The sequence below is a fragment of the Cyanistes caeruleus genome, chromosome 15 (genome assembly GCF_971803275.1).
Source record: "Cyanistes caeruleus chromosome 15, bCyaCae1.hap1.1, whole genome shotgun sequence".
Taxonomy (NCBI): Eukaryota; Metazoa; Chordata; class Aves; order Passeriformes; family Paridae; genus Cyanistes; species Cyanistes caeruleus.
This window is the reverse complement of record NC_141715.1, coordinates 8,424,061-8,442,536: the sequence shown is the minus strand read 5'-3', so window position 1 is coordinate 8,442,536 and position 18,476 is coordinate 8,424,061. Positions and strand designations below refer to the sequence as shown.

General features: G+C 38.0%; 1 protein-coding gene across 1 annotated transcript in view; it reads left to right on the top strand.

Moving 5' to 3' along the window:
* SPOCK1 (SPARC (osteonectin), cwcv and kazal like domains proteoglycan 1) overlaps positions 1–18,476 on the top strand; it is a 274,227-nt gene that overhangs the window by 69,259 nt on the left and 186,492 nt on the right. Inside the window, exon 3 of the mRNA XM_086851450.1 lies at positions 16,880–16,925. Within this exon, the coding sequence (XP_086707576.1) occupies positions 16,880–16,925 (46 nt within the window). The remainder of the gene's footprint in view (positions 1–16,879; positions 16,926–18,476) is intronic.

Below are 18,476 nucleotides of genomic sequence, written 5' to 3'. Positions count from 1 at the left end.
CTTCCATCTCAGGATTTTTTATTTTGCTACGCATTCCAGAAAAGCTAAGCATGCACTGTGACAGCCAGGAGAATATATATGATGTATATAAATAAAGCAAATATTTTAGCTATCAATCTGCTGAGCTGCAGAGGTACCTGTGCTCAGTGCTCAGAGAGGGCTCAGAGCACTGCACTCCAAAGAGCCAAGCAATTTTTGACATTTTAAGAGATATATTGAGAAAAAAACAAGGATCATTTCTGGGATTTGAATGGTATTTTGAGGTGTTAAAATTTATCAGTATTTGGATTTGATAATCTTAGCTGCTAAAAACTTGACTAGGTTACTTTTGGAGGGGATTAGCTGCTCCTGGAGAACTGTTTCCCAAATGCAAGCCTGGGAAAGGAGGAGATATTTTTAACTGCTTGAGGAGAGAGCTGGGAAGGTGACTGTCAGAAGCAACAGTGCTGTTCATATGGGAAAGAGAAGAGTCTGGTGAGCCATGTGTGGAGAACAGTGAACAAATCAGTCAGAGGAGGAACACACAGAGCACAGGCCATGTAGGTGAGTTAGGGAATAAACAAAGGCCAGCTGCTGCCTTTCAGGGAAAATGATCAATTTTAACTGTGGCCAAGCTACCTTTGAATATCACCATGCCATCTGTGGAAAAATAAATCTCAGAGATCAGAGTTGTGTGTACAGCCCATGAAACCATGTAGCCAAAAAACTTGGGCAAGCAATCAGAGACCTTTCTCCTTCATTGCATTTCTCAGTGCCCCCATGTTACTTGCCCCTGGGGCCAGCAAACCCATCTCAAGCTTCCCAGGAGGCCTGGAGATGTGCCCTGGGGCAGGGCTGTGTGTGTGTGTACACATCTGAACTGCTGTCTGCAGTGCAGCAATGGAGCAAAGCACCTTTAAACCTTCACCATCAAAGAAGAGGAACGTGACTCTTTAAATAACACATGGGAAGTGATGGTGCATTAGAAGCACTTGGAGGGTTTCTTAGTGAAGTGGAATTTTAATCCATTAAATGAAAAAGATACAATGTTATAGCCTGGTTAGAATGGACTGAAAGTAGATGTAATCAGTGTGGAAATGCTGGAATTGTAATAAATTGAGAATGTTATTATTTTTTGAACTTACCGACAATAAAGTTGTTGAGGTAGGTCCAGGGGATGTGCTGTAACAAATGTTCAGCTTTCTAAGGATAAATTCTTTGGCTCAGTTTTCACAGAACCACTGAATGATTAAAACTTCAAACAAATTAACTACAATCTAGTTCAGCTTTCTCTAGAAAATAATGTTGTCTGGCTTTGAAATATAAAGTAGGAAGCAATCCGTTATCTCATTGATGGGTTCTGTAGGTACAAATAAGGAGCATTTATCAGAATACCAAAAAATATGTGAAAAATCTGGAAGTGGCAGAATGGTGAAGAAAGGCAAGTTTTGTGTGAGCACTCCCTAAATAATAAATTTTCAGGAAATTCCTTCAAATATTCTTTTATTATAAAGACATAAGACACGGGCATGTAACTTTGTTTTACCCTACAGCATAAGCAAGCCATGAATTGCTGGTTTTTCCAGTGCTGTTGCTGCAGATGACAGAAAGGAATCTGTTATGCTTAAGCACAGGAAGAAGTGTTGTAAATGATCAGCCATAATTTTCCATTTTATATATATATATATATATATATATATATATAAATTAGGTGTTATTTCCTTAGTCTGCAATCTGCTCTCATTTCTGTCATTTTTACATCTGTTCAAATCTGTTCATTTCAGTTCACGTACTGCTGATTTATATAATCTGTCCCAGTGAGTGCAAAGTAAACAGAGAGAAATAGGTAATTAAAGATATCAAGGACATTTAGGAAAGAGAAACTCTAGTGACAATCCATCAAATGCATTGGGATAGATGGTGAAAAATCATGGTATCTCAATGACAGCCAGAAGTGAAAGAGAAGGCAGAATGGGAGTTGTTTTTCTGACATAAAGAATTGCCAGAGTGAAAGATAGTGAGAATACATTGGAGATGCAGATTGCAGAAAGCCAAGCAGCCAGGCTAAGCTCATTATAAGAGGAAATAAAGAAATTGAGTGCATATCCTGAAGAACAAGTTAAAGGTATTTGAGTGAATAAAGGAAAAAGTAGAGGGTTAACTGTAAACTGTATGAAATGTAACATGGTGGCTGAAAGCCACTGAGGTTGGGAGAAATTTAACAGATCAGTGAGAGCAAAGATTTAGCCTGATTGAATGCAAAACTAAGAAGAAAATCTGAGCCAAAGTGAAGAAATGCAAGTAATAAGAAATCTTTTAGATAGTTGCATACTAAAGATGAAGCAGTAAGATCAGAACAAAAGCAACTGCTAACAATCTTCAGTAAACACTCCTTTTGTGGCTGGAGTTGTCAGCAGTCACAGAGAAATCTTTGCAGTGTTTGTAAAGAGCCTTGCAGAGAGAAATAAAAGATGTACAGGTTATGGTGCAGTTCTCTATTATCAATGCAAACCTTCAGGAGAAAAGCTGTACAATTGAAGGGGCACTCAGAAGATACTGAAGGTCTTAAAATCCAGGATTATGAACATTTTTGGTTAATGAATTTCTGTTTCCCCACCTTATTTTGAAATCCTGATGATTTTTTTATTTTTTTTTTTGAGGCAGGAATGTGAGATTAAGCATACAGAGCTAGATACAATAAGCTGTAAACCAGTCAGTGGAGGCAGTTTTAAGGGAGGCAAAGGGCTGCAGTTGAGAGTGTAATTGCACAGATATGGTAGCCAGGAAAGCACACTACAGGGTCACATCTTAAGTGACAAAGAGTCACACAGAATATTGAATATGGTTATTTTAAGTTCTGAGTCTATTGATTTAGTGTGGGTTTTTCAAAAATGAAGGCTCCATTTTTTTACTTCATTTACAGATATAGAGAAGAAGGGATTCTACTGAGCCAAAACACAGCCAAATAAAGCTGTACTGTTTTCTGCAGGGACATTGATGTGGGGTGTATGTTTATTCATCCTTCTGAGCAGATGTGAGATTCATTGTGGCCATTTTCTTCAAGCTCTTCATGGCTCTTGTCATGATTAATGACACTAGATTTTTGAAAGGATATTTGCCCATGTATAATGGTGCCTTCCAGCAAATTTCTGGATCTACCAGCCTGTCTCAGAGGTGAACTATAGATGTAATCTCAGAAGAGGGTCTGCTGTAAGGAAAAGAATGATTAAGACATGCAAAATATAGTCTGATGGCAGATGGCTCTTGTTCCTGCTTGCCCTTTTGTTACTGGATTGTACTTCACCTTCTGGTGTAGTTCTGTACTTCATCTCACACTGGGTCAGACTTTCTCTTCAGTCATTATTGCTCACCCCACAGCAGTTCAGCTCACATGATCTAGATTTAACCACCCTAATCAGGATCTATTTTAGTCTTTGAAGGTCTTGAAGTAGTGTGCAGTGAGCACAGGGCATTTCTTCATTAGCATTTTAGTTTCCATTCCAGAGTACCTTAGAAACAAACCTCCCACTTGTTTCGAGTCACTGCACTCCTCACATTGCAGAGCATGTGAAATGGATTCTTTATTGATGAAAAGAGAAAACAAGATGTGTTTGGAGATATGTGAACCTCATAGCCAAGGGATCAGTGCAGGGGATCAGGCTGGGGCTAGTCTGCTGCAAAGTGTGAACTTAATGAGCAGAGCAGATGTTGGATCCTCAGTGTGAATCATCCTGTTCTGCAAATCCAGTCCCCAGGCACCCTGCTCTTGTTGATGTAGGTGTCAGAATCTGCACTGTAGGAGCCTTACCTGTGTCTCTGCTTTCCTTGCATGAGATACAGCTGCAAACCTGCTTCTGCAAATTGCCACTGCTGAAGGTCCTTCCTCTGTCACATAAGTGCTTTTCAGCCAGCAGCTTCTGTTAAGAAGCGATACACTAAAATATAATTTGCATTTTATTAACTGATTGCAGGATTCTAACATGAAAACAAGCACATGCTGTTTCCTTTAAACATCCACTGTGGCAGTCTGTATGTCTCAGTGTGGTTAAACCATAATTTTCTGAGGACTAGACAAACTGTGAGATCTAGAAGAATGTTATATAGAGCGGATTTTTCCAGTCCTCAGCCAATATTAAAATTCCCTAAGATGTTTTTCATTCATCTGGATTTTTTCCTCTTGAATTCAGGTTGCAGTTTCCCTCACAAACGTTTCTCAAACTACTTGGGTAAAAATGAGTTCACCTCTGTTTAAATATTCCTCCAGCTCATATTATGTTTGACTGAGCTGACAAATGGCTTGACAGCCTTCTTGAAATCTGCCAAAATACAGTGTCAGGAATGACAATGCCATGCAAGGTAATAATCTAAATGAATGTTGCTGCAGCTGAGCAGTCACATTCCTGATTCTCTATAATTCAGTTAGAATGAGGCAAGTCCCCAGATGTTTGTTTCTTAGCAATTGGAAAAGTTTGGGTTGTGCTTCCCTATTAACACATGATTATAATTCACATTTCATGGTTAGCTTGCAACAAATTTAACACATTTCAAATTATTCCTTAAATAATGGTGCTTTCTTTATCTGTTCAAACTCCACTGGAGCAAGAGCTGCTGTTATTTAGTTTCTCAGAAATCCCAAACATACAAGAATTAGAAGTTTCATAGTGTTTGTAGAGACGAATTCAATCTTTTGGAGTATGGAATGTTAGTGGGTTTGAAGTGTAATTTCCAATTTGAGCTATCTGAAAGAGCCTACAAATAGACTTTACAGCTTTAATATAAAAATTATCTTCTCTGCCTTACTAAAACGTGTCTTAATTCCATCAATATTTTAATGACACTGTATTAGCACAGAATGACAGAATGGTTTGTGTTGGAAGAGACCTTAGAGATAATCTCATTCTAACCCCTGGAATGGGAAGGGACACCTTCCACCAGAATTAGTTCAAAGCACCATCCAGCCTGGCCTTGAACACTTCTAGGAATGGGGCAGCCACAGCTTCTCTAAATTGCCAGGTAATTTAGTGTTTTATATCTTGTAGTGCATGTTTTCAGAGATCCTCAGCACATTTCTTTAATTCCATATCCTGTAGTTGCAGCTGCAGTCTCAAATACACATTTCCTTTGATTTTATATCTCTAAGGGTTGGAGATTAGTTTCACTGCAAGTTTGAACTATTTTCTCAGTTGTTAGAATTAAACAGCTAGTTGTATTAGACCTCAGGTGTAAAATTACAGCTGATCAAAATGCAAATGTTCTCTTTTTCTTAAAGAATTCTCTATGACCTTCTGTACTCTTCAGATGTCTGTCAATGATGTCTTTTCAGGTTCTGTTCTTTGCTGAAATGCTATTTTGATTTTCTTTAGACCCATTTCATAATTTAATCCCTTCAAGAGTGAGCAACTATAATGTCTAGAGATCAGGAGCAGACTTCTGTTTACAACTGAACAGTTCAAAACTTTGAGATCTGGGAGCTCCATACTCTCTTGAGCCATGGGCACTTGGTTAGAAGGTTCCTGAGATTGGAAAATAAAGTTTTGCTACATGTTTCCTTCTCATGTCATTGTTCTCTCCGTGCCACACTACATACTGACCTTCTGTCACTGATGCAGAGGCTCATGTTCTGGCAGCCTCAGGAGTGCATTATATCTTCCTGCAGGAGACTCTTTCAGATGTGCCTCCTTGATCCCACTGCATGCTACTGGAAGAAATCAAAGGTCACTTAGTTTTCTCAGTTATATCTGAATTTAGCTTGAATGTTGCCTTTTCGTGGTATCACAGCTGTGGAAGCCTAATACAACATATATTTCTTACTTATAATTTATCCTTTTCTAAAACAGCTCTGAACATGTGTCAGTAATTGATACTGAATGCTGTTCCTGGAGTGCTCACTCTGTGGAATTCCCTATGTACAGAATTAAAAATCTTAAATGATGAATCAAGTGCCAGTGTATGTATAAATAAAATGATCAAAGTTTCTGAAAACAAGTAACACCGCTGAATTATCTTTGAAACTTTCTGCTCCTTTGTTTGACATGATTCTGAAACAAAGAGTCCAAGTATAGCAACATAATGGGGTTTGTCACTGACTTCCAGCTGACATTAAGATGCAGGATTTGCAGCAGTACTTTTGGGGTGAGCAGTTCTAGGATTTGTGCTTAGGGTACAAGGGGTCACTGCCTCTGTCCGTCCTTGAGGGGAAGGTGAGATGGAGTAAAATCTTTATCCAATAATGCTGGAGTTCCCTTGCTGCCAAGGTGTCCTTGCAAAGAGAGGTGTGTAAATTAGAGCACCTTCTTCTTGCATTGCAAATGCAAGGCTTCTGGGGCTTAAAATGTTCAGCATGGATCTGAAGCTGCCTTTGTTCTATGGATTTCTTAAAAACAGATTATGCACAAATTGAGCAGTGAGGTGCTCTCTTCTGCTAAAATAAAGTAGGCTCAAAGGTAGTAGAAATCTGTTCTGAGGACACAAAACAGCCTTAACATTTGAATGCCACTGAAACCATTACTGTAGTTTGTCTATCTGATGCCTGAATCAGAGTATTTTGTTTCTTTGGCCTTTTTATCTTTTTATTTTTATTATTGTTATTGATTACTTGAGCTAAATCCTTTGAAATACCATTCCAAAAAAGCCTGTTTCTCTACAAAATGCTATTGCTTCAGCCAGACAGCAAATAGCAGTCACTGAGGAAAGGTAACTTGTCGCTGTTACTTTACAGCTGACAACAACAGAAAATTAATTTCTTAATATTCATAAAAATCGTATTTAATCAGAGTAATAAATTAATGAAGAACTGTCAGTAAAAAGAGTTACATTCATGTATCTCCAATGATTTTTCAGGAAATGGGTAGAGATTACACAAGTCTGTCAATAACCAAAGAGCATCATGAAGGACTTTCCTGAATGAAGGGACTTCACTTGTGGCTGTCCCATCCCTGGAAGTGTCCAAAGCCAGGTTGGATGGGGCCCTGAGTAACCTGGTCTGGGGGTTATCATCGTGGGTTGGAACTGGATGAGCTTTAAGGTCTCTTCCAACCCAAACCATTCTGTGACTCTGATGACTGAATCAGAACTATTATGGACACTTTCATCACATGATAGCACTTATAAACCGAGCAAGGCACTTAACCTGCTGGGTGTTCAAGTTGTCAGTGACAACCAAAGTGAGGAGCCTTTACCTGAGGTGGATCAGCATTTCTGTTTGCAGGAACTGCTGCACATTTTTCACTGCTTTGCTCCTGTTAACCCGCCCTCAGTTTTGCATAATGATTTTTGATGTAGTGGTTTTTTTTTTTTTTCCCTTAGAATGGATAAAATGTCAGAGACAATTAAGAGAATGATGTTATAAACTGGAATAGAAACTGCACATTTGTAATGGCTCACAGGGTTTCTAATCTAAAATGTGTACAACCCTCTCCCACACTCAGCAGCTGGTTATGTCATGGACTGGTTGCCCATGACTGCTTCTTCCTAATGCAGTTCTAAGAAATTTCAGATGTGGGCTAAAATTGACTAAAGTTCTGCTTTTCAACAGCAGCATGTTTGATTTCACCTTTTGCAAAGGTTTCTTCAACAATACTCAGAACTAGATTTTCCTTGAAGCTACAAAGTGAAGTACAAAGAAATACCTGTGTGCTCCCAGGGACAGTGCATTGCTCATAATCCAGTATAATTCATACAGTCTCTTTCCAGTCATTAGTTATGCATTTAAATAAGTATTTGAAAGACTTGGGACATTGTAACCAATTTAATTGTCTCTACAGAAAACTGTGTCCCTAAATATCAGTTAGAGAAGTTGATTTTACTCAACTGCTGTTTGTTGCCTTGTATGTTTTGACCACTGGGATTTGTATATCTAAGTAGAACATCAGTATTTAATGCATAACTTTTATTTTATAACTTTGATATCAGGAGAATTATCACTTTATTTCATAATGAAATTATTCCCATTATGGCAAATTAGAAAAAAATTCACATGACTCAGAACAAATTTCTGAAAACTTGTAAAATAAACCAAGAACTAGCAATGTATTTAATCATTATGCAAATTTTTATTCACTGTAAAGCAGTTCCCATGTATGAAAGCAGTGGTAGCATTAGATTTTTTTTTTTATGTGGGTGTTGTTCTCCAGATACAACCCCCAGATAATCAGCTAAAAAACCCCCACTGATTGTGTGAAAAACAGCTACTGCAGATGTACTGTCAAAGCAACAAGGGTACTGAAAGTAAAGTCACATTGCCAATGGCCTTATAACCTTCAGGTTAATGTGTTTGGCTTTCAAACTGCCTAAAAACAATTGCTTTCTAAGCACATAATTTGAATTTTTGACTGAAAATTAAGATATGGAAAGAGTTTAGCAGCTGTCCTTTCAAGGTTTGTTTTCAGTATTACCCCTGTTGAGAATATGATTTATTAACAACACTACTCTCTATATAGAGAACCTTCAGGGGCCATTCTCCAATAATATTTGCAATTACAAACTGAGAAAGGCATAGTGGTTTTGATAAGTGGAAAACGAGCAAATGACCATGTGAGAAAGCATCATTAGGCCAGGTTATTCTAGTGAGATTCACAGTATGTGACCTGTGAATCTTCATTTCATGGTGGGCACTTCTGTTATTTTTCTGTGTTAGTTTGGACCTTGTAATGCTCACCAGAGGCAGTGAGTTAACGTGGCTATCCAGCTGGGAATTCATGCCTAGTTTTAGTTCAGAGATCAGTGCTGCTTTGAGGAATTGCACCTGGAAGGAGAGGGAATATATTTTTGTTATCTCTGTCTCCTCTTCTTCCTTCCTGTCTGACTGTGTGCTGCTCAGCTGGGGAAAGTGGGAGCTGATGGTTCCCATTCCAGTGTTCAACCTGCCCTTCCTTGGAGCTGTGGCTGTGACAGCACAGCACATCCAGCCCAGCAGGGACCAGCCAGTCCATCCCTCAGGAGTTCTGCCTTTCTGGCCTTGTGAGAGCTGTCCAGCCTGCAGCAGAACCTGCTGTGACACAGCACACACTAAAGTGTGAAAAGCTTTGTGAATGTGAAGTTAGAGAGAATTATTTCATTCAAGCAGGGGTAGCAGACTCTTTAGCACATGCTAATGAGAGGAAGAGTTCAGGCACAAGTGTGTTGTAGTTCTGAGGTTAGTCTGCCAAAAAGGAGAGCAAAGAACAATAAAACCAAGACACTTTTCCCCTGCCAGCCCCCCAGTTCTAGACATTCCAGCACAGGCCAGCACAGACAGTTGTGTGTCCCAGGCACCCAAATATTCCAGCTCTATCAGCCATGTGTGCTGGCACAGGGCTGTGCCACCGCAGCTCTGGAGCTGCTGCCTCACAGCTGGCCCTCATTCATCCTGCTTGGAGCACAAGCAGAGAAAATGAGCATCTGCTAGCCCTCAGCATTGTACACATACACTCTGGCTTCATTCTTTTGGATAAACAAAATGTGGTTTGGGATTTTTTAAGAAGTATTTTTAATTTTTACTATATTTGTCTTTTTACCAAAAGACCTAAAAACTAAAAAAAAAACAACCAAAAGCTCCCCCAAAACCTTAAAGCCAATCAAACAAAAAAAAAAACAAAACAAACAAAAAAACAAAAAAACCACAAAAACACAAAAACAAAACAAAAAACCAAAAAAAACCACCAAAAAACCCCAAAAACAACCAACTGCAAAACCCAAGAGAGCAGCAGGAAGATTTTTATACAAAAGCCCATGTGATTGAGTTGTAAAGAATGACAATTCTTATTCCAGCTGATCTGGGCTGAGGAGTTGTAAAGAATGTCAGTTCTTATTCTGGGTGATATGGGCTGAGGGGTAAGGAATAAAGGAATAAAAAGAATAAAATTTAATTTTATTCCAAATATTTAAATTTAATTTTTAAATTTTTTGCCACCCCAGTGAATGATTGTGAGTGTGGGTAAGAAAAGTCTACGCTGAAAGTGTCGCCTTCCACTTTATCATTATTGCTCATGGAAACTTCTGGAAAAGTCTTTCAGCAAAACAGGAATAGCAAATCATCCCTCCTGATTTAGCAGGGAAAAATCCCAACCAACCAAAAAATCCTTTTAATACTTGAAAATAGAAACCCAGTAACATTCTGGGCCATTAATACGGCCAGAAGTTGATCTTGCTCATTAGTGGTAGTTGAGCCAAAGTTTGTGTGCTGAGAATTTGAGTCTTATGGGAAAGCTGAGATTGTAAGATATGGTCAAGGATCTTTTCAATGAACAATGATCAGTCAACACATTTGAGGACTCATTAGGATATTTATTTCTGAATTTTATACTATTATTAATAAACCACTGTTAATGTACTTGTCATATAAGAATCTAATGTGAATGGTTATACTTTTATCAGTTCATTATATTTTTATTAATGACTTAGCATTCCAGGCAGGTCCTGGCATCTGCAGACTTTTCATTACATGAGCTTGACTCTGCTTCCTTCTGCCATGGATTCTCTGTGTCACCACTTAATGTTGGGAGCTCTTTCAATAAACCCAGATATTCCTGGCCTTTCTGCGACATTTCTCACTAAACTTAAACCTTTCCCATACAAAATTTAAAACTAAATATTTCCAGCACCAGCATTACTAATTCACTAAGCCAAAGCATCCTGTTTGGATGCAGCTCTCTGATTCCTGGGAGAGAGAGCACAGAATTAGCTAGAGACATCTGAACGTAGAGATCTCATTGGGGAGCTTTGTTCACTGAAGTACTCAGTGGGTAAAATACATTCTCTTCCTCTTAAGCAAATAAAAAAATAAATAGATAAATAAATAATGTGTAATTCGCTGACACAAGCTATTTGCTTAAAACAGGCAATGGGCCTTGGGGAGGTATTTATGACAGGGTGGATTGACTTCAGCAAGCAGCAGCTGGTGCTTTGACACTGCTTGGTGTTGGAGTGATCTGCACTGCAAGGTAGAGAGGCAGAAAATGCAGCTGCATCTTTCTGGAGCTAATTTTAACAAAAGCCATGAGCTGGTAATTACATTTTTCAGTTGGTCCTTATGAGGGTAAACTGTTTATTCATAAAGGGAAGGTGAAAGAGGGAAACACTAAGCAGGGTGCAAAGCAGTGTTAATAAATGTTCTTCCTGGAGGTACTAAGGAATTTAAACTCCTGTTGGCTAGGAGGGGCTGGGAATGAGGATTGCTTCCTTGGGGGTCTCTGCGAGTCCTGGGCTTGCTCCTTTGTGCAGGAGCTTCCTCAGGAGGGGTCTGTGATGAGGTTTTCCTGATGATTCTGCACCAGTTCTCAGGGATCCTGCCAGGCCTTGGGGGAGCAAACTGAGCTGAGCTGATTCTGAAAGGTACAAAATCAGGGGAATGTTTTCAGTCAGCATCTCGTTTCTGCTGGAGTCATACAAATAAGTTATAAGCTCAATTAATGCAACAAATATAAATATTTATGAACCCATTTAGCTAATGTTTGGCTGTATTTATAAATAAGAGCATCTTGCAAGAGCTTCTTTTTGACAAGTAAATAAAGTGTAGAGAGTGTTTGTGTGTTAAATTATCCATGCTTCATTAACTCTTCCAAAATATCAAGTCTTAGGTAATAACTAAATTCAAAATGACAAAAGAGTAGGATTAGTGGGAATAACTTTAATACTTAAACTTCAGGAGAACAAGAAGCTGTTGTTTACTTTCTTAGTTGGTAGAGGAAGAGAGGATAAATGTGTTTGATTTTGCCATTAATTTTTTTCTTTTAAACTGTATTGTTATTGTAGTGATAGAAGGGGTGATAGGAGAGGAGAACAGTCTCGTATTAATGTCCTGGTCTTAGGGACAATTTCTATTTGCTGACTTTTCTGAGGTAACAGGAAATTGTTTTAGACCCAGCTCTACTTCAAGGCTTGATTTTTATTTTTTTTTTCTTTGTAAATCAGAACCCAGTCTATGAATTCTGATGAATCTGAGGGTTCTGATGAATGAGATTTTTGAAAGTTCTGATTGTTCTGACTTTTTGTGAAGTGTTAAGTTAGTGTTTTTGACATGCCCTTTGCATACTTATTTTAAGATATGAATATTCTCTTGATTGACTTTGTTGATAGCACATCAATCTAAGTTGGCTGGATTTGACTTATTGAATGATAATGGATAATTTTGGTCTTCTTAAGAAACAAAAATTTATTCTACATGATGTGGTGAAATGGACTTCAGAACATGGTGCTAGTGATGCCATGGTCACTGTTTTGATGCCCATTTGGGCCATTTGCTTAAGAGTTGAACTTGATGATTCTTGGCAGTCCCTTCCAACTCTGTGATTCTGTGAAAATGTGTTTGCTCTAATCTCTTGATTGCTCAGATCAACATAATAAAAATGCAATGAAGAACTGAGGCCCAAGTCTAGCAATTTATATTTGCTTTTATGATTTTTTTTTTTCGTTTTGTTCACAACTGATTCCTAAATCTGAGGGTAAAATCTAGACGGGTTCCATTATGCTCAGTGGTGAACAGATGCAGAACTGAAAAGGAAGCTCCTGTCCCAAATCTTGCAATGTAATTAAGGTGGGGAGAAGTCACTGCTGAGCTTTCTGTGTGAGGGTCCCCTGGGCTCCCTGCCTTGCCTCCCCAGGCTGTTGCCCACCTCAGGCAGGCAATAAACCTTATAAAGGGGGCAGAAAATAATCTTGCTAAAGGCCTTACCCCACCCCTAGTGAGAACAGAACTCTAGATTTCCTCAAAAATTGCATTGGGCCTGGTTTGACAGGAGTTGAATTTCTTTTCCTGTAATTGGAAGTGGAATATTTAAGCTGTGATGTGAGATTCAGAGTCCATACAAAGCCAGTTGCAGAGCCCAAGCCAACACATCACTTTCCTTTAACACTGAGCTGAGCTAAGGGTCTCTGATACAGCCTTGGCTTGCAGTATCAGCTCTTTTCTTTTCATACATGATTTTAGGTGTGCAGAGTCCCTTCAGTTAATTAAAAGATCAGCTTAGTCATATGCAACCACTGAACCATAGGCAAAACCTTCAAAGTGTGAATTCTATGCAAGAAAGATATTTTCAAATATTTGTTCATCAAAAATATTTCTCAGTTGCTGTCACCTGCTGCACTGAAGTGGCCTTGTGCCTGGTTTTGCATTGCCTTCAAAGTCCAGCCAATAAAGACTCCTTAAAGTCAGCTAGGAAAAAAACTAAATTACGTCTCTCTTATACCAGGTATGTACAGATGACTGTGTGGAAAAACACTTTATGGTGGTTTTGCCTGCCAAAAGGGAATGAAAAAGCCTTTTTTGATGCCTTACAAGAAAGAAACATGTTAGTAAAATGGCATTTGGCTAATAGTGCAGCAGATAAAAACTGGGTCATGGCAGCAGAGGTGGAAAAGGCAGGAAAGAAAGAGAAAATTGTTTCATTTGGGGGTGAAGGTCATCTGAAATAAGTGATTTCACATTTAAAAGGCCACTAAGGAGAAAATTGATGAATGTTAACCTAATTTTGTATTGCTTTATTTAATTCTTTTTTCTTTTCTCATTTGTAATGCTTACGTGTTCAGGAAGTTGAGGTAGGTTTCTCAATTTTAACTTGTAAATATCCATAGAGTGAATAAAAATATTCACAATATATCATAATTCATTCTATATTTTAAACTCTTCTGATCAGCTGTTAATATTGTTACAAATGAAATGCATTGATACATATTAATTATTAATGTGTGAATATTGATTAATTAACATGTTAATATGAAAATTGCATAACTTTCATTGTTACAGAAGGCATAAGGGATGTTTTAGTATCAACCTTAGTAGAATGCTCAGAAATGCACAGATGTCTTTCTGTCAGGAAGGTGTTTTACTGAATGGGAAATTTAAATCTCTTAAATCAAGTTGATTGTATTTTTTCATATTATATATGTGTATATATATATAAATATATATGTGCTGCTTCTCTGTTGGAAGAAGTTACAGTGAAATGATGATACTCCTTCAATGACAACCAGAGTTCCACCTTCTAACAAAAGTCATTTGAGGATATTGTTATAAATCTCAGCCCCTTCCTGAGTACTGGCACAAAGCCCTGTCTGTTTCTGAGTCAGAGCTTGAAGGGTATATTTAAATGTGACACAGATTTTCTGCTCTCCATATCTACAGGGTGAGTTTCACCTTTATGCTGCCATAACCCTTCAGTCTCAGTTGTTGCTGGTGTTGATGCTGAAGTGAAGCCCTGGTGCTGTATTTTGTGTTGTTGTGCTTTAATCCAGGTACCACCCAACTCACACCCTCACCCTCCCCATTACCTGGGTGGCACAGAGATGAGAGCTGGGGGGGACAAAAAAAATAAACCCCATGATTTGTGATAAGAACAGCATTATTATTTATTAATATTTATTATTATTTATTTATTATTATTTCAGACATGAATATGGCTCTTAAAATAAATAAACCATAAGAAAGACAAGTAATGCCCAGTACAATTTTCACCACCTGCTGAGCAGTGCCCAGCTGGTCCCCTGGTACTGACCATCTCCCCCCAGGTAACTCACCCCAGTTTATATTCTGGGCTTTAAGGTGTGGAATATCCCTTTGGCCAGTTTGTGTCTCTCTTCCTGGCCATTCTTCCTCCTGGCTTCTCTCTGAAGAAACCTGGGAAACTGAAAAGTCTTTGGCTTGGAGTAAAAACTCCTCAGCAACAACTAAAATATCAGTCTGTTATTAACATTATTCTCATCCTAAATCAGTGCTGTACCAGCTGCTAAGAGGAAAATTAATTCTATCCCAGCTGAAACCAGGACAGTTGTCCAACTGGCATAAGTTACTTTGTACTGCTATAGACTGCAGTGCTCTAATGTAATTATAGTCAGTATTTACCCCTATAAATAATAATGGGCTTTATATTTTGAAAATCTCAAAGGTTTTCTCTATTTCACCTTTTAGGTTTTTTTTTTCCCATATTTTTCCTTGTGTATTTTCTATGTTATCACACTAGTTTCAGGCACATTCTAAAATAAACATAATTTCAATTTTCAAAATGGAATACTAAACAGGTGTGCATGAAGGAGAAGAGGAGGAATAATAGATCTACAGAAGAGATAGCTGTGTTGTAGGTATTTTTGTGAGGAAGGTGCATTTTTTGTAAAATATTCCTTTGACACTGAAATTGAGATAAACCCCCTTTCCAATCCTTTCAAAACTGGTTCCATATGCCACCAGCATAAGAAATCCTTGTTGGGAGTTGAATTATTTAACAGTTTCTGATGCTGAAAACCCAGCAGCAAAGCAACACCTTGGAAAAAAATGTAAGCAGGCAAAAAAGAATATTTTGTTGTTGAAAAAAATTCTGCTATAAAAGCTGAAAACCCAACACATTCTGAAAAGTGATTAATGCTTGGTGAATTTAGCAGTACATCATCATCAGTTACAAAGCATTGTGTAACCATGAGGGGGTTTTTGTATTAGCAAAGCTGTGAAATTCAAAGGCAAGCCTGTGATTCTATTTCTAGTGCCAAACCCTGTACTTGTGAAGAAAAAAATATGGATACTTTTGATGTATCTGAAATAAATTATGGGTAATAGTCTTTGCTGTTATTGTGGAACATTATCGCTGTCCATGAAGTCGGTATGACACTGAGCATGAACATATTGCTTAAAAAATATATACATTTCTTCCTGCTAGTCATGCAGAATGATTTGATCTAAGCCAGCATTTGCCTGTGCTTGCCTGTTCCAGAGCAGCAGAACAATCCATGGTCTCCATGCTGTCCATGGTGTTCTGGAAGGAACATGAAGTGCATCTTCTGGTGTTCACTGAGGCTCTGGAGTCCTTCCTCCTGTAGCAGCCTGTTCTGAACCCATAAAGTCATGCTGACTTCCAAATCTCCAAAATATTCCAGGTTAGGGTGACTGGATAGCATGAGAGCATGTGAAATTCAGTGTACTGGAGATAAACAAAGCCCTACAGAAGAAATAATTTAGATGTCTTATTCACACAGATAGGTTTTTAGTTACCGACCTGGCAGGAGAAAGAAATCTTGGTGTCATTCTGGACAGCTTGATGAATACATCTCTTTAGTGGCATCCCTCAGGAAATGAATATAGAATACTGGATATATTAAAAAGGAAGCAAAGATGAATATGCAGAAAAAATGACAGTGTTGTAGAAATTTTCTATGCTTCCTCACCTCAGATAATTCTGTTGTTACCACGTCCTCTCAAAGAGGACACAAGTGAGATGCAGAATATGCTGAAACTGATACATCAGTTGGGCTTAACTCCCAGTTCTTCATCACTAGGGTTGATGGCACTCTGAAGCAGGGAAAACTTTGCCTTCAGATAAATATTTGCTAAGTACACAGAATACAGACTGATCCAACACATGGAAGAGTTTTCCATTCTGTCTACAGATAGACTAGTTTGAAACAAGTTTAATAATGGGAACAGAGACAAAAATATTCACTGTGAGTGCTCCTGGAAGTTGATGTACTATTTGATGTAATGTTTGCAATATTACTCCTGCATTTCTTTACATTCACAATGGTGGGATTTACATGTGTCCAAATGGATGTATCTTTGAATTTACTTTGCTGACCTTTCACCACAGAATGGTGGTGAAAGATGGTGTGGATCATGTTATACTACCTGAACAATATGTTTTCTTGTCAAAGACTGTAGACTAACATGAAATAATACAGAGTTATTATAAAATACTTAATAATGGACATGGTTTCAAAAACAATCCAGAAGAAAAACTCAAGGTGCTGAATTCTTCATTCTTTAATTTCTAACCTGCATTAACCACTCTCTAGGACACAACCTGTTGATAGTCTTATCTGACTGGAGCTAAATCTGTTAGAATCAACACACAAATTGATTCATTTAGTTGTGTGAAATAGTACTGAAAACACTGATTGTATTTTTCCTGAAATTTCTTTTTTTTTTTTTTTTATTCCCATTTAGGATGATTATTTCAGAAACTGGAATCCAAACAAGCCATTTGATCAAGGTAAACTTAGTACAGATTTTGTGGTTGTTGTCTGCTATTTTGTGATATCCCCATATGCTTTATGCCTCTCTTCCTCTGTCTGTCCTGTGCATTAATGTAGAGCTATATTCATACTTACATCTTGTTCCCAATTTAGGCACAGCTTGAGGTGCTTTATGTAGAAGAGTTTGACTCATCTTGGTATTTTTTCACCATGTTTTTTAATCCCCATCCATTCCACTTTATATTCAATGATGAAATGTGTGCTCAGAGAGATTCTCTGTAACCATGAATCTTGTTTTAACATGCAATTTAAAACAGGGATCTTCACATTCATTTTCTTTCATGTTAAAGGCTTTTCTAAATTAATGTTGTAAATGTAACCACTGCATTTTCTAACACTCAAGGGGCCAATTCTTTAAAACCAGCTGTAATGCATGAACTTCAGTGCTGATTTTAAAAGGGAAATGGTGTTGTGTATATGCTGCTGTTCCAGGTGCAGGCTCTGTAAATGATGTTTTGCACTTTGTCTTGGTGAGTGTTTAAGTTATGGCAGTACTTAAAATATTTCCAGGGCAGCCACTAAAGGATAGGGAAAAAAACCAATCTAATTGTGTCCAGGATAGCACTGGACACAACATCCATACCAGGAAAAAGAAATTCAAAATTACTCAAGTGTTTAGGAAGAAAATACTTATTGGAAGTCTCTGAAGGTGCTTTTGAAAATTTTGCTTTACATCTATTCCGTATTTCATTGCCAAGCATGTTCCTTGTATTGTCTGTAGCTCACAGGAATATCATTGGGGTTAGAGCTTAAGTGTGTAGATTCTCTGTCTTTAGGGAAATGGAACTTCAGTGTCAAAGGAAAGGCAAAGTTGATGCTTTTGTCAAGACACATATCCACAGAGGTTTTCAAAAGCATTTGAGGGATTTAGGATTACAAATCCTATTGACTTCAAATGGAACTTATGCTCCTACCACTTTCAGAGGCCTTGTGACCCTCTGTCTTCCCAAGAGGAAAAACAAAAAGGTAAATCCTGGCAAAGTATTGCAGGGAGATTTTCAGCTGACATGCTTTCAAACTGTCCTGTTTATTGTGTTACTGAGATGTCTGACTCTGGGCAAAACCAGGAATGCTTGTAGAGAATCTAAAGTCACACATGGATACCTTGAAGGGATATGTCAGTGTCTGTTGAAGATTTCTGTCTCTTTATAAAGAAAAGGAATGTTTCTTTTTCAGCATAGAGTTTCTCTGACACTGTGGATGTCTCTGGTCAGGAAGCAGAGTGCAGACTGAGGGATGCAGTCTGAGCTGAGTGCTCTGCCTTGCACAAAGATCCGTGCACTGCTTTTTTTCTCACTTGAATCTTACAAATGGATTTTTTTTGGCCAATAGATCATTCTTTTTGACAGACAATTTGCCCTGACTAGGACATTAAAAATAGCCACTCAAACATTTCTAAAGAGATTTATTGCACAAAAAAAACATGTTTTAAAACTGTTGATTAGTTTAGTTATATACACAGAGCATGTGAGTCTTTAGTCATTGATTCCAGTGTTGTCACCCAAAAA